The sequence below is a fragment of the Schistocerca americana genome, chromosome 2 (genome assembly GCF_021461395.2).
Source record: "Schistocerca americana isolate TAMUIC-IGC-003095 chromosome 2, iqSchAmer2.1, whole genome shotgun sequence".
Classification (NCBI taxonomy): Eukaryota; Metazoa; Arthropoda; class Insecta; order Orthoptera; family Acrididae; genus Schistocerca; species Schistocerca americana.
In genome coordinates, this window is record NC_060120.1 from 133,646,597 (window position 1) to 133,670,019 (window position 23,423).

Below are 23,423 nucleotides of genomic sequence, written 5' to 3' on the forward strand. Positions count from 1 at the left end.
TCCAATTTAAGTTGTTCCTAATTGTAATCCCAAAGTATCCAGTTGAGTTTACAGCCTTTAGATTTGTGTGATTTATTGTGTGACTGAAATTTAGCGGGTTCTTTTTAGTACTCAGATGGATAAATTCACAGTTTTAATGATTTAGAGACAATTACCACTATTTACACCATACAGATATAAATCATTTTGAAATTAATTTTGGTCATCTGATTACTTTACGTGACGGTAAAAACAGCATCACATGCAAACAATCTATGAGGTCTGCTCAGACTATCTTCCAAATCCCTTATGTAGATCAGGAACAACAGAGGGCTTACAAAAGTGCCCTGGGGAACGCCAGATATTAATTCTATTTCAGTCGGTGACTTGCCGTTAGTTATTACGAACTGTGACCTTTCTGACTGTGACCTTTCTTCTTGAGAATAAAGAGCTAGTTGTGTTTCACAAGGACAATATTGCCTGAACCCGTTTTGGCTGAAAAAAAAAAAAAAAACGCCCATGCCCGAGGCAGGATTCGAACCTGCCACCGTAACCGCAGCGCGGTTCCGGACTGAAGCGCCTACAACCACTCGGTCACAGCGGCCGGCTGTTGGCTGTCAATAAACCGCTTTCCCCGAGGTGGTTCATAAGATTCGAGCACAGTATACGTTCCAAAATCGACTTTAGTGATATAGGTCTGTAATTGAGTGGATCAGTCCTATTCCCTTTCTTGGGTATTGGTGTGACTTTTGCAACTTTCCAGTCTCTGGATCTTTGTACGAGCGAGCGGTTGTGTTCGATAATTATGAAGCTACTGTATCAGCATCCTCTTAAAGGAACCCGACCGGTTTACTAGCTGGACCGGAGGTCATGCCTTTAGTAAGTGCTTTAAGCCGCTTCATTTTGGAAGTTGATCTTGATTCGAATTCTGGAGTATTTATTTCGTCTTCTTTTGTGAAAGGATTTCTGAAAATCAAGTTTATTAGCTCTGCTGTAGTGGCGCTGTCATCATCAATATCACCATTGTTATCAATCAGTTCCCCCCCCCCCCCCCCCCCCACACACACACACACACCACAGAGTATTTATAGTTTGTGTGCGTTACGTTGCATAGCTGACATCCCTCCCACCACGAACCATGGACCTTGGCGTTGGTGGGGAGGCTTGCGTGCCTCAGCGATAGAGATAGCCGTACCGTAGGTGCAACAACAATGGAGGGGTATCTGAGTCAAAACAAGGCCCCGGGAGTAGACAACATTCCATTAGAACTACTGACACCCTTGGGATAGCCAGTCCTGACAAAACTCTACCCTTGAGGACAATATTATGGAAATGGAAGAAGATGTTGATGAAGATGAAATGGGAGATATGATACTGCGTGAAGAGTTTGACAGAGCACTGAAAGACCTGAGTCGAAACAAGGCCCCGGGAATAGACAACATTCCATTAGGACTACTGACAGCCTTGGGGGAGCCAGTGCTGACGAAACTCGGTAGAGCAAAATGGTGAGCAAAATGTATGAGACAAGCGAAATACCCTCAGACTTCAAGAAGAATATAATAATTCCAATCCCAAAGAACGCAGGTGTTGACAGATGTGAAAATTACCGAACTATCAGTTTAATAAGTCACGGCTGCAAAATACTAACGCGAATTCTTTACAGACGAATGGAAAAACTTGTAGAAGCCGACCTCGGGGAAGATCAGTCTGGATTCTGTAGAAATATTGGAACACGTGGGGCAGTACTGACCCAACGACTTATCTTAGAAGCTAGATTAAGAAAAGGCAAACCTACGTTCCTAGCATTTGTTGACTTAGAGAAAGCTTTTGACAATGTTGACTGGAATACTCTCTTTCAAATTGTGAAGGTGGCAGGGGTAAAATACAGGGAGCGAAAGGCTATTTACAATTTGTACAGAAACCAGATGGCAGTTATAAGAGTCGAGGGACATGAAAGGGAAGCAGTTGTTGGGAAGGGAGTGAGACGGGGTTGTAGCATCTCCCCGATGTTATTCGATCTGTACATTGAGCAAGCAGTAAAGGAAACAAAAAAAAAAAAAAATTCGGAGTAGGTATTAAAATCCATGGAGAAGAAATAAAAACTTTAACGTCCGCCGATGACATCGTAATTCTGTCAGAGACAGCAAAGGACTTGGAAGAGCAGTTGAACGGAATGGACTGTGTCTTGAAAGGATGATATAAGATGAACATCAACAAAAGCAAAACGAGGATAAGTCGGGTGATGCTGAGTGAATTAGATTAGGAAATGAGACACTTAAAGTAGTGAAGGAGTTTTACTATTTGGGGAGCAAAATAACTGTTGATAGTCGAAGTAGAGAAGATATAAAATGTAGACTGGCAATTGCAAGGAAAGCGTTTCTGAAGAAGAGAAATTTGTTAACATCGAATATAGATTTAAGTGTCATGGACGATAAATTGTTTGGACAAGAAGAGAATAGAAACTTTCGAATTGTGGTGCTACAAAAGAATGCTGAAGATTAGACGGGTAGGCCACATAACTAATGAGGAGTTATTGAACAGAATTGGAGAGAAGAGGAGTTTGTGGCACAACTTCACTGGAAGATGGGATCGGTTGGTATTGGAGGGCAGCGTGGAGGGTAAAAGTCGTAGAGGGAGACCAAGAGATGAATACACTAAGCAGATTCAGAAGGATGTAGAATGCAGTACGTACTGGAAGGTGAAGCAGCCTGCACATGATAGAGTAGCACGGAGAGCTGCATCAAACCAATCTCAGGAATGAAGACCACAACAACAACATCTCTCAGTTAAGATACTGGTTGCGTCTTACCACTGGTCTTCTTTACATACGACAAGAATCTCTTTTGGTTTTCTGCCAGATTTAGAGGCAGAGTTTCTTTGTGGAAACTTCATGACTATACCTCATACACTGGCGTAATACTTGCGCGGAGTAGTGACAGTAGCCCGGAATTCCGCGCCAGCGCAGATTAGCGCCCTCAAGGTCCTTCTGCAGACCGGTGACAGAGGCGGCGACGTCCATTCAGTGTTGTGCGGCACGAGACGTGGAGGGGCGGCCGGCGGTGGTTGGCGGCAGTGGCTGCGGCGGCGGCGGCGGCCCCTGGGAGCAGAAGGAAGCCCGCGTAGTCGCCATGGAGGACGCCTGCAGACCGGCCGTGCCTGCCCGGTGAGTACCCTGCCACCGGCTCTCTACGTGTCTCCCAAACATCCACTTCCCCTGCTGTCGCCACCATCTGTAGGCAACCGAAGTGTCCTCATTTATCTGCAGCATTCCTAACAGCCCTTCCGTGGCGTCCTTACGGTATAGCGTAATGGTGCAAGACGTAAACAACTCACATCTCACGACGAGCCGCAACACCATGTTTAGATAATAAACTTTTTTTGTTTCATTTTATTTCAAACAAATGTCACAGGAGAATAAAGCACATGCGTAACGTCCGTGTACAGGAACTGATGTCTACTACGATCTGATAAAAAAACTAAATTTAACTATTATGTGAATGGAATAGGAGAGGAAATCGTCAATATTGGTACGATGTACCATCTCCCATCCACTCTACAGGGACCTGCGGAATGTTTATGTAGCTGTAGAATAACTAAAACTATCAACAATGCTGGCGCGATGGCTCCTTTAACAAATGTGATACACCCAACATAAAATATCCTCAGGACGGAAATAAGTGGATGCTATTATCGCTCTAAGTTATTGAGCATTTATCCGTAGAGTATTACTGAAACATGATCGCCATCACGAATGTTTGCGCTGAAAAGACTTCATACTAAGTTTGCCACTATTCTCACCAATCAATTTATTCATACCGTTGATCTGTTTATAAAGGATATTATCCGCTCTACCTTGATCTACGAGAGCATGAGTGCTTGTCTAGTAATTGAGTAAATTGTAGTTATGTAACTATGGCCTGCACACTTATTTCTCCGTTGTAATGAAATACCTTATTAATGATCCATAACAGTTGTTAATGTCTTCTATTTCGCACGTATTTTCGCGTGTGAGTGTGTGTGATCGAGTGCGTTTACGGACGTGTGTGTGTTGCTAGCACAGGATGAACGATCGTAATATAGATTTCCTGATTTTTACTGGTTATTGTATCACAGCAAATCATGGCACATAAAAGAGGAAGTGGAGTGCAACGACGAGAAGAGAGAAGTTATCTTGCATCCCGATGTGATTTCGGTTCTGTTAACTATTCGTAATACGCATAAATACATTGCTGTCTGTCTTGACTGATATACCTAGACAGTGTATTGCTTAAGTAGCATACCGTAAGCAGACTTTACAAAATAGCCTCGTACTGCCATCGAGAAGAAGGAGGTAAAGGCTTGCAGGCGATAATACGAGTGTTTTTACTACTATTTTATCATTGATTTCAGCTGTGCAGTTCGCACCAGAACTATTCTCTAACTGATTGTTACGTGAAATACAGTGCTGATACTTGTCCTTTTCAAGGGGTCGAATGATCTATAATGGTGCACTGTCATGACATTCGTACTATGCTCCATCTGGAGCCGAAATAATTTCAAAAGACTGCCAGTCAATGCTGCTCCTTAGACACTCCACTCGTTCTTTGCTGGAAGCGTGAAACTTCGGCCTAGTTAGCTTTTCTGCAGGAAATTAGTCCCGTCTTCGTTTCGTCGAATTATTCACGACAAGAAGGAATTAAAGACATTAGCTGCCAGTGGGCACCGATTTATACTACGGGAGATATCGTAAATTGGTGCCGGATTCGAACCTGGGTCTTCTACTTACTAGGTAGATGCGCTGACCGCTACGGGATGCAGACACGGTGGTCACCTAAACTGGACGGAATACCCTATGACGCCTCCCGTCGGACCCAAATTCTCAACTCTTACCACACGCTACTGGTGTACTCACACTGCTCATTGGCCTCGTTACTCGCGGCATGTCGCCGACTCCCGTAAGAGTTTCTAGCTTGGTATCCATCTGCACTGGTCATTGGCCTTCAACGCCTTAATTGTGTATATGGCGTCTGTTCTTTCGGTCGTATCCGAAAGATCAAACATCGCGTATATATTGAATTATTGTTGCCAGTATTCTGCGCCCCCTTCGTACAGTGTGTTCCAACAGTTATCATCCGTCTTTGTTTCAACATTTCGAGTTTGACTTGCCCTGAATTTCTTACTTATTATGTGTAACATGTTGGCTCGCAGCTCTCGCCACGTTTAAATTGCATTCCAGGAGATCATGGTAGTCTCATTAAGTTGCTTTTAGATGGCGTAGTGTTCGAGTTTTTGTGCAATGTCCGCAATCATACACTTGTGATCTACAGTTCACAGTCGCTCTTAGAGAAAATGAGATTCTATGTGAAAGATATAAGCACAAGCTGCGAAATACACGTAATTCATGGGGGCACGTGTGCTGCTGACAGATGTGATGGACGGCTCATTATCACAACATAGGACGTTCATTTAGGTGCGGGCTGTGGCTGTGCAATAGTTAATACCGTTGATTTTGTTAGTAAAAAAAAACAACTTAATAGGAAAGAGAAAAACTCCAGTACAACACGTTTTGCCAGGAAAATGAGACAAGCGTGAAATTTGGCAGCTAACACGTTGCCACTTAGATATTTCTTGCAACTGTTATATAAGAAACCACTGAAGTCGTGAGTCAACCATTGAGCGACCTTTGCCTCTTATTGGACTCACATAATGTGCTTCCGAAGGTCGCAGTCAGGCGTGAGGCATCGTGCTGGCGTTTAGAAACACGCTTTTCCATAGATGCTGCCTTTTTAATGGTACAGTCACAGGTATAGCATTTCTCATTGAACCGTATGGATGAGAACGTAGACGTAAGTCACGCTACGTTTTGCGCGGTTTCTCTCCCCTTTCTAAAGAAGTTTGACGATTGTCAAGATGAAAGAACTGTCTTTTGATTATTGCAACAAATATGTCGATATTTTTGTGGCGTTATGGTTACATGTCTTCGTGCTAAAATGATTGCAAATATATATATATATATATGTATATATAGACGTGATGCTAGCAACAGGATATCTGTACAGTTATTGTCACCACAGAAGAGCTATGCAAAATGTGACGTGAGTAGATCAAGCAGGCTATGCAGCTGAAATCCTAAGGCTTCTTTCATCGGTAGACACCAAAAGCACCAAGTGAAAGCGAGACATTATCAGAGACAAGCAAATATTCGAAAAGTCTGAATTGCAGCCAAGTCAAGAATTAATATGTTGATTACGATATTAAAGAGCTAATACAAATTATACTATAGTCAAAAACATTTGTTTGGGGAAAAATATTTTACAACGGAGTGGGAGACGTTCACGAAGAGAATGACACTTTATTCGCTCTTTGACGCCGCTATGTTTCTCACAAAACCTTTAATAAGCTGAGGCAGGTGTTTGAGATGTAGACTCCACGTAAGTTGTTCTTACAGTTTGTCGCTCCAGGTCACAATTATTGTTTGTTAATATCTGGATTAGTTAAAAGTAACTTGCTGAAATGATTCTAGTAACCTCAGTTTTTCCGTCTCTGAGAAATGGTTGTAGGTTAAGGAGAAAAGTCCTGGTCATCGCATTACACCTAAGACTTCCGGTTTGCTCTCATTTCCTTAGCGAAAAGCCTTGCGTGTAACAACCCTAGTTTTTCCTCGACCTTTGTCTATTTATAACGATTCCGCAATCGACGAACTGCTGTTCACCATGTTGCAGAGCCCTGGCGTCTAAATTGTTGCAGTGCACTCGGGGAGCCGCCCGTTACGTAACAGCCGGACCTCCAGTCTAACGTCTGTTACGTAACGCTTCTCTCTCAGTTCATTGACGGTAACCTAACGCTAGTTTCCGTCTTTGTTAATAATATCTGAAATAAAGAACTGCCATTGCAAAATTGTTGAATTATACTCGTGTCGTGGGAACTTTGCCTCGAATCCATGTAGCCAGTCCCATTCATCGTAATACGACCAAGCAGCAGATGTGCAATCGGTTTTTCCTTGAACTCGACAAGCTTTATGAAAAGCTTTTCGGCATGGCTATGTTCTTCATACGCAGCGGGTCGTTTTACTAATCTCACATATAATACGTTATCTTATATAACAGGACATTTCATTAAATATGCTTCATTAGCTTACATGGTCCGATACCTTCCACTTTATTTACAATACTGGTTGACGTAATAGCAAAAAAAAAAGTGTTTCTGTGCGTAAGAATAGACTTCATTTGCGTACTTTTTACTTCCTGTCGTTGGTTATCTTATCAGGTGTTATAAGCATAGAAGAAAAGTCTGTGAAAATGTGATAATGTAATCCTAGAAAAAGGACAGATTAGTGAAGGCTTCAATAACCAATTAGCATGTCAGTGAAGGTGAAAAGTTAGAGGTGTAAGGGTAAGTCTAGAAATAAAGCTCGTTTTTTCCCTTATTTGATGCAGTACTAAGACAGAGACGAATATACCAGTGCAATACAGAGAAACGTGGAGAACTCAATCAGGTCAGTCCAAAGAATGACGATTAGCCTTTATGAAACAAGTACTGCGTCTGCTTGCGACAACCAGTGTTAGTTACAAGTCTAACGGATGGGTTTCATACAACTGCAGAAAGATTTCTGAAACCTCCGTCACTGATTTACCTTTTCACTTCTGCTTACTGTGATAAAGAAAAGCTACCCGCATTTGCCAGTTCACAAGCGCAAACACACACTACCACTGTATATGTTTACAATTAACTTGGGTTTATTGTTTGTGTTCCATATGTGTACATGCATTTCTGAACCTGCAGATACTGCATCTATATTCAATACTGTTCTGATCGTCATTCATCACACTTTGTAAAACAAAAGTTGTATTGTTAACTAGTAGGTAAGAATGGTGTACTTTATAGACTTTCGTCTCTAACCAGCCCTCTAATAGGAGTTTAATATATTTACTTATTCCATTTTGAAATGATAGCATTCACTTTATGTGAGTCGCAGTATTTTTCTGTAATGTGAAAAACTGCTCCAGGTATTATACGGCCATGTACCTAGGAACAAATATTCTATTCAAATTTAAAAGTGTTGCAACTGAGAAAATTCTTGTCAATACTGTGTTTAACATTCTATGTGTTACATTGTTACTCTACTAAACATCAGAAATTAGTAAGTGAAATCGCATTAAGTAGAAGAGCTACAAATATTTTGAATTATGTTATTGTTTACTAACACAAATTTTCATTTTAAAGATAGTAAAGGAACTCCGTTCATTTGTAAAGATCTCTTGTTCCATGGTAGAAGACCTTCCGTTCCAAGATACAACATGATGCACGACTGACGAGGTATGACTTAAGTGTTCGCATGCGATAGAGTAGTTTTAAAATGCAAACAGCTTTACTCATCATGAAACTCTGTAACTGAAGAATTACCGGCCGCTGTGGCCGTGCGGTTCTAGGCGCTTCAGTCCGGAACCGCGCGACTGCTATGGTCGCAGGTTTGAATTCTGCTTCGAGCATGGATGTGTCTGACGTCCTTAGGTTAGTTAGGTTTAAGTAGTTCTAAGTTCTAGGGACTGATGAGTTCAGGTGTTTAGTCCCATAGTGCTCAGAGCCATTTGAACCATTTCTTGAAGAATCAACAGTATCGTCGTAATAAATTCAAATGTTGTACAGCGCTTAAATATGTGTAACTCGTAATATTTACAAACGCTAAATCAAACACAACCTTATACCTATCTACAACAAAAACAGTAGAAAATGCCGGAAATTGCTTACGGCGGTCTCTAGAGCACAGTCCTACATACGATTCTAAAGTCGGTCACTATACCGAAACAGCGACCAAGAAACATCACCTGTTCTTGGTTACCCTATGCTCTTGGAACAAAAGTCTCCCCTGACTCCGAGTACAGCAGGGTCAGCACTTCATATCCAGGAGCTAGACCGGACGAAAAGAATTGATGTGTCCTTGTAATATCTACGAGAGGTGTTTGATAACTAATGCAACACATTTTTTTCTGAGAGCAGGTTGGTTTTATTCAGGATTACAATACACCATACACTCACTCTTTTGGCTACAAAACCCTGTTATTGAACACAATATCCTTTCAGTGCGACGGCCGTAAGCCACCTTACTGAGGGGGGAGGGGGGGAGGGGGGGGGGCGCTGTATGCCCGTAAGGTACCACCGCACAAGCGGCTCGTAGTGAAATTGCGTGCTTATGGAATATCGTCTCTGCTATTTGCGAATTCCTGTCAGAGAATTCGCAGTTCGTAGTAATTGACGGAAAGTCATCGAGTAAAACAGAAGTGATTTCTGGCGTTCCCCAAGGTAGTGTTATAAGCCCTTTGCTGTTCCTTATGTATATAAACGATTTGGGAGACAATCTGAGCAGCCGTCTTTGGTTGTTTGCAGATGACGCTGTCGTTCATCGACTAATGAAATCATCAGAAGACCAAAACAAACTGCAAAACGATTTAGAAAAGATACCTGAATGGTGCGAAAAGTGGCAGTTGACCCTAAATAACGAAAAGTGTGAGGTCATCCACATGAGTGCTAAAAGGAACTCGTTAAACTTCGGTTACACTATAAATCAGTCTAATCTAAAGCTCGTAAATTCAACTAAATACCTAGGTATTACCATTACGAACAACTGAACACATAGAAAATGTTATGGGGAAGGCTAACGAAAGACTATGTTTTATTGGCATGACACTTAGAAAATGTAACAGACCTACAAAGGAGACTGCCTACACTATGCTTGTCCGTCCTCTTTTAGAATACTGCTGCTCAGTGTGGAATCCTTACCAGATAGGACTGACGGAGTACATCGTAAAAGTTCAAAGAAAGGCAGCACGTTTTGTATTATCGCGATATATGGGAGAGAGTGTCACAGATATGATACAGGATTTGGGCTGGACATCATTAAAAGAAAGGCGTTTTTCGTTGCGACGGAATCTTCTCACGAAATTCCAATCACCAACTTTCTCCTCCGAATGCGAAAATATTTTGTTGACACCGACCTACATTGGGAGGAACGATCACCACGATAAAATAAGGGAAATCAGAGCTCTTACGGAAAGATATAGGTGTTCATTCTTTCCGAGCGCTATACGAGATTGAAATAATATAGAATTGTGAAGGTGGTCCAATGAACCCTCTGCGAGGCACTTGAATGTGATTTGCAGAGTATCCATGTAGATGTAGATGTACAAATCAACGTCGGAGCAAACATCTTACTGCATCAATAACCTCCACATCACCCACGTATTATCTACTGCGGTGTGCGTCCTTCAATGGGCCAAACAGTGGGACGTCGGAAGGTGCGACATCGGTCCACTGAAGTTTTGTGGGCTCCTCTCGGGTATGGAAGCTTGTCTGAGGCCTCGCGTTGTCATAGAGAAGGAGAAGTTCGTTTGCATCTTTGTGGCGACGAACGATCTGAAGTCGTTTCTACAGTGTCTGAGGATAGCACAGTACACTTCAGAATTGATCGTTGCATCATAGGGGAGGATATAAAACAGAATAACCCCTGCAGAGTTCCATACGACCGTCACCATGACTTTACCGGTGAGTGTGCGGCTTTGAACCTTTTCTTCCGAGGAGAGGTGATGTGGTATCACTCCATGGATTGCCGTTTTGTTTCCGTTTCGAAGTGGTGAACTCATGCCTCATCGCCTGCGACGACATCGACAAAAAATTGTCACTAGCAGCCTCGTAACGTGCAAGCATTTCCTCGTAGACGGTCCTTCGTTCCTCTTTGTGGTCTCCTGTTAGGCGGCAAGTAACCGAGTGGGCACACACTTTTCTGACCCCAACTGCATCAGCACCACCACCAGAGGTGTACTTGAGCAGCGAGGAGTTTGACTGTGATCCGTCGATCACCTCGAATGAGAAAGTGTGCACTTTCCAACACTGCACGAGTCGCAACTGTGTGAGGCCGGCCAGCACGCAGGACATCGGACAAGTTCGCGCGACTGTTGGCTCTGAGCACTATGGGACTTAACTTCTGAGGTCATCAGTCCCCTATCACTTAGAACTCCTTAAACCTAACTAACCTAAGTACATCTTCACACACATCCATGCCCGAGGCAGAATTCCAACCTGCGACCGTAGCAGCAGCGTGATTCCGGACTGAAGCGCCTAGAACCGCTCGACCACAGCGGCCGGCCACGTTTGTGTTGCCTTAGTCAAATCGATGGCGCCACTTCATTAGAGCTGAGCGTTGAATTCCATTTGATCCAAAGACCGCCACTGTTTGATGGTGACTCTGTCTGCAATTTAGTTTTGCCCACAAGAACCGCTCTTCAACTGTGGAGTTTGTCTTCATTCGCCGTGCAATTTCACTCCCACACTGTGAACCACCTGTTATCCATATTTCAGCAGAACTGTGTCTGCAGGAAACATTTTTGTGACAATGCTGCTTACTTGTTGCGCAGTGGTCCTATCGTGGTATGACATGAGTAACTTACTTTCTGAAGGCTTTGCATATGTTTAACTCGCAGACAACTGCACTCACGTTCAGAAAAAAACGGAACACCTTGAACAACTAGAGGCAGGAAGCCCATATTCACAGGACATGTATATTATTGTGTTCTGCAGAAATGGTTAACATTTGAACCATGTCGACCCGTGGGTTCAAGGTCAACATCGATATCTCGGCCCTGTAGCGTCGCAGAAAGGGCTTCAGACCCGGCTCCTCAACAGGAAGAAAATGGTTCAAATGGCTCTAAGCACTATGTGACTTAACTTCTGAGGTCATCAGTCCCCTAGATCTTAGAACTACCTAAACCTAACCAACCTAAGGACATCACACACATCCATGCCCGAGGCAGGATTCGAACCTGCGACCGTAGCGGTCGCGCGGCTCCAGACTGTAGCGCCTAGAGCCGCTCGGCCACCCTGGCCGGCCGCGCGACTGTTGCGATGACAGGCACCTCGCCCAACGATTCACCGTGCATTTGTTCACTTTCAGGCTCCGCAGACAATATGCAAGTGCGTATGAATATCTGCGATGCTCTGGTTTTCCGTCAAAAAATAATAACAGCTCTGTTCTTGGAATGCGCCTCCATTACAGACGCCATTTTGAAGGCTATGCACAGTCCCGCCACCTATCGTAACTTCATGAACCTATATGGGCTGGAGCAGGGTAGTCTACAATGCCCCACAAAAAATTCCGCTTGTCTTAAACGAAACTAGTCGAGAAAAAAATGTGTTGCATTGAGCCTCTACGCCTACATCTACATCTAAATCTACATTTGATTACACAGGGTGATTCCGTGATGATATTACGAACTTCCATGTGTGATAGAGAAGGGTAAATGTACCAATTTTAGACAGAAGACCCTGGTCTGGAAACGACCAAGCCGAAAGTTATAAGCCATAATCGTTCTGGTAACGGGCAGCTACCATCCTCCACACCTACAAATCCTTAATCCATCCCATCCTCTGTTATGCCAGTCCCGCCTGGGTATCCGCCCCCCCCCCCCTCCAAATTCTGTAAGTCCCTCCAGATCCTCCAGCTCCATGCACTCCGCCTTGCCTTCCATATACGCCTCCCGTCCCTGTGGATCCTCTACGACCTAATTTCTTTCCCCCATCTGCTCCTTTTCCTCAAACATGTCCACGTGCTCTACACCTTACACTGCCTTGATCCCCCTCATCCTCTGGTTGCTTCTCTCCTCTCCAACCCCCTCCCTCTGCCGTACCTTCACCATTGTGTCCCCCCTACCCTTCACCTCTACATCCTCCATCTCCTTTCCAAAGGTGGCTTGTGTCGACTACCCCTCCTGGGTGATGCCCTCTCTCCCTCCATTTATCCATCCTATCAACTCTGACCCTCACCTCCCCCTCCCTTCCTCTGTCCTTTCCCTGGGCTTCCTCTTCCCCCCTTCCATCCTGTTTTCTTTTCCCCCCCCCTACCCTCTCTCTGCCTCCCTTCTCTCCCCCAAGTCCTTTTGTTCTCCCTTCCCCTGCCTTTCCCACTCCTTCTCACATCTGCCCAGCACCCCCTTTTCTATTTTCCCCTCCTTCCATTGGATCCTTCTTTTTTTCTTTTATCTCCTCCCTTCTTTTTTCCCCTCTTAGGTCTGCCCCCCCCCCTCCATCTGCCTCTGTGTCGCCTGTATAGTGCTGTTATAAGTGAGCGTTCTGTGTTGTGCGCGCTCTGTCAGTGCTGCGAACAGCCACCATACTGTCTCTAGTTGTGGATTTTATCTCATGCGAACAGAAACCATACTGTCGTCGTGTTTTTTAATTGTGCCTTTCTCCTTGTGTATCTTCACCCACATCATCACCACAGTGTTTTTGTATTTTACATTCCACAACTTTCCGCCATTTTACAGTTTTTTACAATGTCACCGTTTTATTCGCCTGTTTTTTTGTTTATCTTCTCTTTATGTTTTTTAATTTTTCTGTAGGCTGTATAGCAGCATATTACACTGCTGCCAGCCCCCCCCCCCCCCCCCCTTGTGGGGAATTGAAATCATACCCTAATAGCTATGGGCACTTGTTTCAGGAGAAGAGATGTGTTTCACAATAGCCAAGATGAACAAGTGCTCATAGCTCTTAAACTATGTGTTTTTGATCCCATAGTTAATGGACATCTTTTTCTTATTTTGGTCCACATTACTACCTCTGAAAGTTGCCTACCCTGCAATCATAGCAACAACAGTACTGCGGCAAGCAACAGTAACTGCGGCAAGGTCGTTGGCCCTTCCATCCACTCCTCCTCGTCTACAGTTTGTCTAAATTTACCCAAAAGGATTTCATCAGAACTACTTCGCCTCTTTTCCCAGTGATTGGCACTGGCTATTGTTACTGGGATTTAAAATATTCTTTTGTTGTGCGTTCATTACAATTTCAGGATTTCAGCTTCATAGTTATTTTGAAATATGCAGCGTATCATGTAAAACTGGAACATCTGAACTATAGTCAATCCTTACATTGGCCGACCGGGGTGTCCGAACGGTTCTAGGCGCTACAGTCAGGAACCGCGCGACCGCTACGGTCGCAGGTTCGAATCCTGACTCGGGCATGGATGTGTGTGATGTCTTTAGGTTAGTTGTGTTTAAGTAGTTCTAAGTCCAATAGTGCTCAGAGACATTTGAACCATTTTGAATCCTTACATTGGTTGTAAATTGTTAAAACACATTGTTGGGTGGTCGAATTTTAAAATAAAACTGAACCAAGTGTCTCCTGGAAAGCTGAGACGTAAAATGCCACTTCAAAATATAGGAGCTTGATGTCACTTTATTTTGATCTCCGGCCATCCCACTGCAATTTTAACAACGCATGGTCAAAGTAAGCTTGGCTGTGACCCAAATGTCTCGCTTTGATAATGTTATGCTATATACTCGAAAACAGTTACACAGTCAAAACTTTGTAGTATTCAGGAATGCAGAACACAAGGGTATTTTAATCCAAGTAACGATAGCCAGTGCAGTAGAGTGTTGTCGTTCAGAAAATGTTTGGCTGTGTGCCCCGTTGCAGCTTAAACTTAACCCATTTAGGTTTTGCGAAAATCTCTGTCACACTTGGGTACACGCTACTATGACCTTTCCCGATCGTAACCCAGCGTCTCTGGAATTTTTCGATGTTGCGATCATGAGTACTTGATAAACATTCCAAGCGCTGTAGCAGTTCTCGAGAATCGGTCACACTCGTGTCTTGTATGCGACTGCGACAAATCCATTCGCCTTTCTTAGTACAGTTCTTACGTATCATCCCGTTAAACATTGCAGTTTGCCTTGTCCCTAAATACACTAAAAAAATCAGAATATGACGGAAATCGGTAGATGTGATGTACGGACAAACAAACGGTTACAAAATCTGAAATACTGGATGATTTATTCAAAATTGAGCAAGACACAATAATGCAAAGTTTTAAACATGGCTGCTTGTTTGAGTGAACATTTATAAATTGAAGCTGAAACAGAATGAGCCCTCGGTCACAATTTTTAGTCTTAGTAACCGGGTTTCAACACATCTTAGAGTGCTTCATCAGAATTGCAAATTTATGGGAAAAGAACATTTTTTTTAAAAGTGTAGGTACTGACTAACAATACAAGACAGAGACAGCACTTACAAGTCATGTATAACATAAATAACAGACCAGAAGGGCTTAAGTCACAATTTTTTTAAACATTTTGTGATTGCCCTTCTGACCTGTTATTTATTTTATACGTTACATGTGAGTACGGTCTCTGTCTTGTATTGTTAGTCAGTACTTACACTTCTATACACAAAAATTTCTTTTCCCATAAATTTGTAATTATGTTATAGGCCACTTTCAACATTTAAAATCTGATGAAGACACTCTTAGAAGTGTTGAAACCTGGTTAATAAGACTAAAAACTGTGACCGAGGGCTTATTTTGTTTCAACTTCACAATAATGCGTTGGTCCACCTCTGTCCGTTATGCAAGCAGTTCTTCGGCTTGGCATTGATAATAGAGTTGTTTGAAGTCCTCTCGAGGGATATCGTGCCAAATCCTGTGCAACTGGCGCATTAGATCGTCATGGTTGGTGGGTCCCGCCCATAAACGCTCCAAAGCATCCTCAATTGGGAGAGAGATGGGTTGCCGTGATGGGCAACAAAACAGGTCGGAGAATATCCTCGACATAGCGTTGTGGGATACCAACCTTATTGTCGCCCACCATATGGGCCGACAACCAGGAGTGATGATCTTGAGTGCCACTTCATGTCCTGGCAGGACCGCTTTGGTTTTCACCCTAGCAAGACAGCAGTACGTCGGCTATATTTTACGACACTCCATTTTGCTGCCCCTCATCGCAAGCCATCGTGGACTTACATTTCAACAAGATAATGCCCGCCCGCTCACGGCGACGATTTCTACTGCTTGTCTTCGTGCTTGTCAAACCCTGCTTTGGCCAGCAAGAGTGCGGGAGAACACTGATACCTTCATGAGCAGAGCCCTACAAACACCTGAGGATGCTCAGAATTGGACACAATATCCCTCAGGAGGTCATCAGACATGTCTGTCAATGAATGCCAAGCCGAATAACTGCTTGCATAAGGATCACTCGCGGACCTACGGGTAATTAATTTGCTCAATTTACGTAATACTTTCTTGTGAATAAATTGTTGATTTTTTGAAACTGTAATCATTTGTTTGTGTGTGCTCATACGTCACATCTACTGATTTCCGTCCCATTCTGATAATTACTTCGTAGTGCGTCGTTTTCCTTTTGTGTTTTAAGAGTAAATTTTAACGATGTAACGTGCTCCAGTTGGCACCCTCCTGATGTCCCGAAATAGTACTTCTTCATTCAGATATCGAACAGAGAATCTTATCTAGCAATCGCTTCACTACTGCCGGCAGCTACATGCGTGTGTCTCTTGTATAAAACATAGAAATGCCTCGCAGCAGCGCCAGGTTGCAAGGTCGCTATTTCAGGTCGGGCTTATATTAGCTGATTCTATTCAGCTTTGTCCTTGGCCCAATAACACCGCAGCTTAGCTGACTCATAACACAGACCATAATCTCCCAAATCTGATGATGAGGAAATGGGATACGTTACGTGTCAGATCGGATACTGTTACGAGAAACTGTGACTCGTATCTGGTTAGAACTTGTACAATAAGCGGGTATCTTTCCGCGATGATTCATATATTTGCAGTGTTTAAAATATCCAGGGCACAGCAAGTCTGACATTGCCCCTACACTCTTCTCTTCGATATACACTCCTGGAAATGGAAAAAAGAACACATTGACACCGGTGTGTCAGACCCACCATACTTGCTCCGGACACTGCGAGAGGGCTGTACAAGCAATGATCACACGCACGGCACAGCGGACACACCAGGAACCGCGGTGTTGGCCGTCGAATGGCGCTAGCTGCGCAGCATTTGTGCACCGCCGCCGTCAGTGTCAGCCAGTTTGCCGTGGCATACGGAGCTCCATCGCAGTCTTTAACACTGGTAGCATGCCGCGACAGCGTGGACGTGAACCGTATGTGCAGTTGACGGACTTTGAGCGAGGGCGTATAGTGGGCATGCGGGAGGCCGGGTGGACGTACCGCCGAATTGCTCAACACGTGGGGCGTGAGGTCTCCACAGTACATCGATGTTGTCGCCAGTGGTCGGCGGAAGGTGCACGTGCCCGTCGACCTGGGACCGGACCGCAGCGACGCACGGATGCACGCCAACACCGTAGGATCCTACGCAGTGCCGTAGGGGACCGCACCGCCACTTCCCAGCAAATTAGGGACACTGTTGCTCCTGGGGTATCGGCGAGGACCATTCGCAACCGGCTCCATGAAGCTGGGCTACGGTCCCGCACACCGTTAGGCCGTCTTCCGCTCACGCCCCAACATCGTGCAGCCCGCCTCCAGTGGTGTCGCGACAGGCGTGAATGGAGGGACGAATGGAGACGTGTCGTCTTCAGTGATGAGAGTCGCTTCTGCCTTGGTGCCAATGATGGTCGTATGCGTGTTTGGCGCCGTGCAGGTGAGCGCCACAATCAGGACTGCATACGACCGAGGCACACAGGGCCAACACCCGGCATCATGGTGTGGGGAGCGATCTCCTACACTGGCCGTACACCACTGGTGATCGTCGAGGGGACACTGAATAGTGCACGGTACATCCAAACCGTCATCGAACCCATCGTTCTACCATTCCTAGACCGGCAAGGGAACTTGCTGTTCCAACAGGACAATGCACGTCCGCATGTATCCCGTGCCACCCAACGTGCTCTAGAAGGTGTAAGTCAACTACCCTGGCCAGCAAGATCTCCGGATCTGTCCCCCATTGAGCATGTTTTGGACTGGATGAAGCGTCGTCTCACGCGGTCTGCACGTCCAGCACGAACGCTGGTCCAACTGAGGCGCCAGGTGGAAATGGCATGACAAGCCGTTCCACAGGACTACATCCAGCATCTCTACGATCGTCTCCATGGGAGAATAGCATCCTGCATTGCTGCGAAAGGTGGATATACACTGTACTAGTGCCGACATTGTGCATGCTCTGTTGCCTGTGTCTATGTGCCTGTGGTTCTGTCAGTGTGATCATGTGATGTATCTGACCCCAGGAATGTGTCAATAAAGTTTCCCCTTCCTGGGACAATGAATTCACGGTGTTCTTATTTCAATTTCCAGGAGTGTATTTCATCAGGCTCATTAAGCTAAGGTCATCTACGAACTTCTCCGCTAGATATTCTACCATCAACGGCCATCAATAGCATCATTGTTTTAACAAACAGAATACAGGTCTCGCTGTTACTATTCGCAAACAGTTGATTTATTTCAAAATGAATTTCTTAATGGTTATTATGCAATACATGGAATGTGATTTATCTATATGTGGAGTTTCTTGTTTATGAACTTCTCTATTCTATTTTTTTGGTGCGTGTATCCTGAATGACAGCTTCATGATGAAGCTGTCGCATTTTGTTCAGTACATGCCTTACAACGCTTCCTTTTTCTGCGGAATACTATAATTTTAGAAACTTTTGTTTGTTTTGAACCTTATGATTGACAGCAGTAACAGCTGCAGCGACGAGTAAACCAGGTGACAGGTACTGTTTGAAGCTTGTTTGAGTACAAGTTGAAACTGGTTACCGTAAAACGTACCGTAAATTCTTCCCCATTAGTTCTAACACGAATGCTGTGACATGCTTTCATCAGTTTTTCACTGCAATGTTCAAGGAAAGTCCCCCTTTCTTACCTCGGTCACGTGTTTAACCGAATCATGTAATCACTACGATGAGTCGTTGTGAAGTGTAGCGTTGTGTTTGTGTTGGTACGGTTTAGATGGAAATGAAAGGAAGGAGAAAGGGGAATCCCAGTTCCACTAGACAGTCGATTGTCTGGAACAACGCCAAGGTAGTCGCCGTAACGTCAACAGCGAACGAACGGATAATCAAAATCAATGTTGCGTTCCTCACCTGCGTACGATAACGCTGTGTATTTCTTTATGTACCTTATCATTGCTTCCTGATTCGTCCACATTATTGCAACAACGAGTAAAAAATGTCCGTGATAATGAATAAAAGCCTACGTTCCACTTTATCATTTTCATCTGACGAATGTACAATGATCAGTGCTATATTACTATGCCAGCTATTATGATATTTTCATTTAATGATTCCATTTTTGCCAATTCCTGCTTAGGATATTAAAAAAAACGTGATTTCGTGGATCACATTGTAGGGTTTGGGTTTTTGGTGGAAGTAAAAGTAGCAGATTAGCAATGAACCTCCGGCTGACAATGTTCTCCAGCAGATCGACCACCTGAGGATCTTTTGTTCCAAGCGTCGAACTTCGTATTGTCTGCAGGTGTTTCGTAGCTTAGTAAGAAACTGATTTTCAAAACGAATAATGGGGAAGCCACGAGCAATGAAAGTCGGGGTAATCTGGCGAAACATAAATTCAGAAGTGAACATACACTACTGGCAATTAAAATTGCTTCACCACGAAGATGACGTGCTACAGACGCTAAATTTAACCGACAGGAAGGAGATGCTGTGATATGTAAATGATTAGCTTTTCAGAGCATTCACGCAAGGTTGGCGCCGGTGGCGACACCTACAACGCGCTGACATGAGGAACGTTTTCAACCGATTTCTCATACACAAACAGCAGTTGACCGGCGTTGCCTGGTGAAACGTTGTTGTGATGCCTCGTGTAACGGGGAGAAATGCGTACCATCACGTTTCCATCTTTGATAAAGGTCGGATTGTAGCCTATCGCGATTGCGATATCGTATCGCGACATTGCTGCTTGTGTTGGTCGAGATTCAATGACTGTTAGCAGAATATGAATCGGTGGGTTCGCAAGGGTAATATCGAACGCCGTGCTGGATACCAAGGGCCTCGCAACACTAGCAGTCGAGATGACAGGCACCTTATCCGCATGGCTGTAACGGATCGTGCAGCCACGTCTCGATCCCTGAGTCAACACATGGGGACGTTTGCAAGACAACAACCATCTGCACGAACAGTTCGACGACGTTTGCAGCATCATGGACTATCAGCTCGGAGACCATGGCTGCGGTTACCCTTGACGCTGCATCACAGATAGGAGCGCCTGCGATGGTGTACTCAACGACGAACCTGGGTGCACGAATGGCAAAACGCCGTTTTTTCGGATGAATCCAGGTTCTGTTTACAGTATCATGATGGTCGCATCCGTGTTGGGCGACATCGTGGTGAACGCACATTGGAAGCGTGTATGCGTCATCACCATACTGGCGTATCACCCGGCGTGATGGTATGGGGTGCCATTGGTTACACGTCTCGGTCATCTCTTGTTCACATTGACGGTCCTTCGAACAGTGGACGTTACATTTCATATGTGTTACGACCCGTGGCTCTACCCTTCATTCGATCCCTACGAAACCCTACATTTCAGCAGGATAAAGCACGACCGCATGTTGCAGGTCCTGTACGGGCCTTTCTGGATACAGAAAATGTTCGACTGCTGCCCTGGCCAGCACATTCTCCAGATCTCTCACAAACTGAAAACGTCTGGTCAATGGTGGCAGAGCAACTGGCTCGTCACAATACGCCAGTCACTACTTGATGAACTGTGGTGTCGTGTTGAAGCTGCATGGGCAGCTGTACCTGTAAACGCCATCCAAGCTCTCTTTGACTCAATGCCCAGACGTATCAAGGTCGTTATAATGGCCAGAGGGCCGGCCGTAGTGGCCGTGCGGTTCTAGGCGCTGCAGTCTGGAACCGCGAGACCGCTACGGTCGCAGGTTCGAATCCTGCCTCGGGCATGGATCTGTGTGATGTCCTTAGGTTAGTTAGGTTTAAGTAGTTCTAAGTTCTAGGGGACTAATGACCTCAGAAGTTGAGTCCCATAGTGTTCAGAGCTATTTGCTATGGCCAGAAGTGGTTGTTCTGGGTACTGATTTCTCAGGATCTAAGCAACGAAATTGCGTGAAAATGTCAGTTCTAGTATAATATATTTGTCCAATGAATACCCGTACATCATCTGCATTTCTTCTTGGTGTAGCAATTTTAATGGCCAGTAGTGTGTAAATTCAGAGGTAGCCCTGTCGGAAGTATTCACAAACTGTTAATACGAAATGTGGCCGCTGGGCGAGCATACTTGCTGTAGGACAAGATGAAAGTATATAAGACTACTTAGAAAACCTTCCTCAGTATGAAGCCTAGTCCGCGGAGAGAGCACAGAAATGAAATAGCGGGTATCTCTAGAACCAGAGAAAGTAACCTTGGGTCACGCTAACAGCAGCAGGGGTCGCCCACCGCAGCTTCCTGCGCTACCTGCCGGTCTGCAGCGCCAGTATCTTGCGGTACGGACGCAGCACTAACGCAGTCGCAACCATCGTAACTGCGGACCGCTTCAGAAATATCACGAGTGGTTCCCGGACGACTAAATCTATGCAGTTCCCAGGGCAATGGGAAGCACTAGCCATTAAATGACGGTAACTGCCGTACACTGGACTTCGTGATATTGACTCTTCTGGAAACCGCAACGGAATGGGGCTGGAGAGCAGCTCTTCAGGTTATTTAAAGGCTCACTCGATGAACTACAGTGCACCTCCGCGGTACGCGAAAATGTCCTCGAAGCCAACCTAACAGGGGTGAGAGGTGGAACCGTTTCTGCTGTTCTGGCCGCGTGGAGTGGTAGAGTCCCGCCCCTCACGTTGGGTGCCCTATACTGGCGAGAATTCTCAGAAGGCGGGATAACCGTGAGTGCCTCCGCTAACGCGTGGCTCCGAAAACGATTGGAAATAACGGCCAGAACAGCAAGCTATATTTCGCCATATTGGGGGTTTCAATATTTGTTAAACGGGGATTGCTAAATTAGCCTGCCCCCTCTAACCGACGGTCCTGTATGTAGACAATAACTCGTAGTATCTGTGGACACGGGAAAATTAATTTAGTGGTATTAATTAATTGATCAAATTTGATGAATTATTAATTAATTATTCGAGTGGCCAAAGTTATGTATTTTATATGGCTCTGTGATCAGTATTGAAGGAATAATATTATTTCTCTCTTTCTTTGTGGTGAGGACTGGTGTGGGCTGATGCCGTGGCCTCGCCACGTGCTTGACGAGGTCACTGCGTTACAACTTCATCAGAATGTCGGGAGATGTCTGCGATAAGGCAACAACCGGTTCTCTTTCAGTTCCTGTTGAACTCAGCCCGGGATTTGACTCTCATGACTTGGACATCGATGAGTCCAGAATAACCTTGCACAAGATGCACAAGGAAAACATCAAAAGCAGGGCGGAATTAGCGTTTTTCAAGGTAATGGATTAGATGCTCATACACACATCAGGCATCCATATTTTTGTCCACAACACGGCGTCCCAGAAGTAAACTGAAAATAGCTCCAAACCCTTGCTTCCAAAATAGGCTTTCCGTGGTAGTAAAGCGAATTCTGGAGCAAGGAATCTCATCTCCATTCCCCCCCCCCCCCCCTCTCCTCCCCCGGCCAATACAAGGTTAGCTACCTAAGAAAGGACGCTCATAATATATTTGGAACGAGTTAACATATAATAAATAAACAAACACCGCCTGGATCACAACTTCTTTTTTAGCGATAACCAGTTTTAATCTGCGTTGCAGATCATCTTCAGATCTGGCGGCGCAAAGTTCAGTTTGTCAATAGCTGTCCTGACAGCGAAACAACGCAACTGTTGACAAATTGCACTTTGCAGCACTAGACCCGAAGACGATTTGCAGCGAATACTGAAAGCGGTTGTCAATAAATGAAAAGTTGTGATACAGTCGTGTCGGTGTTTGTTTATTAATTACTAGCTGACAAACCCGGCATTGCCCAGGAATTCGTTTCGCCAATTTTCTATTAGAAACGAAAACAAAATAAATGAACCGTGTTTGTAGCCAAGTATCGAAAAAATATCTTTTACATGTATTCGTGAAAATACCGTTGAAATTATGAAACAGTTGAACAAGGGAATATGCATAATGCACAAATGTGTAAGTACAGTATCCAAATTAAGAAACATGACCCCGGACAATTTCTGAACACGGGGCGCATCTGCTTCGCTTGTGTACAACGGCCGGCCGGCGTGCCCGTGCGGTTCTAGGCGCTACAGTCTGGAACCGCGCGACGGCTACGGTCGCAGGTTAGATTCCTGCCTCGGGCATGGATGCGTGTGATGTCCTTAGGTTAGTTAGGTTTAAGTAGTTTTAAGTTCTAGGGGACTGATGACCTGAGCAGTTAAGTTCCATAGTGCTCAGAGCCATTTGAACCATTTGTGTACTACGTGCTTTTGTAAACGTCTCTATGGCGACGCCTCTTCGTAGCTTTATAGACAACTGTCGTTTTCGAATACAGCCGTTTGCGCTTCGCAGTTGAATGTTGTGGATTGGCAAGAGAGCCAACCCGTTTTTTGAGAGGAAGCCGAAAGGCACACGTTTTAGCTCACGCAGGCTGGCGTGAGGTCTGGAACAGGACAAGGAAATTAGACTAGCAAAAAAGGACGTAGCTGTGGAATACTTAACTTTAATTCATAAATGGTGAACATCGCTCT

At 44.7% G+C, this 23,423-nt stretch overlaps 1 protein-coding gene across 1 annotated transcript in view; it reads left to right on the forward strand.

Annotated features, from left to right (window-relative positions):
- LOC124593824 (sialin-like) overlaps positions 1-23,423 on the forward strand; it is a 538,743-nt gene that overhangs the window by 100,245 nt on the left and 415,075 nt on the right. The window contains exon 2 of the mRNA XM_047132173.1: positions 2,972-3,142. Coding sequence (XP_046988129.1) covers positions 2,972-3,142 — 171 coding nt within the window. The remainder of the gene's footprint in view (positions 1-2,971; positions 3,143-23,423) is intronic.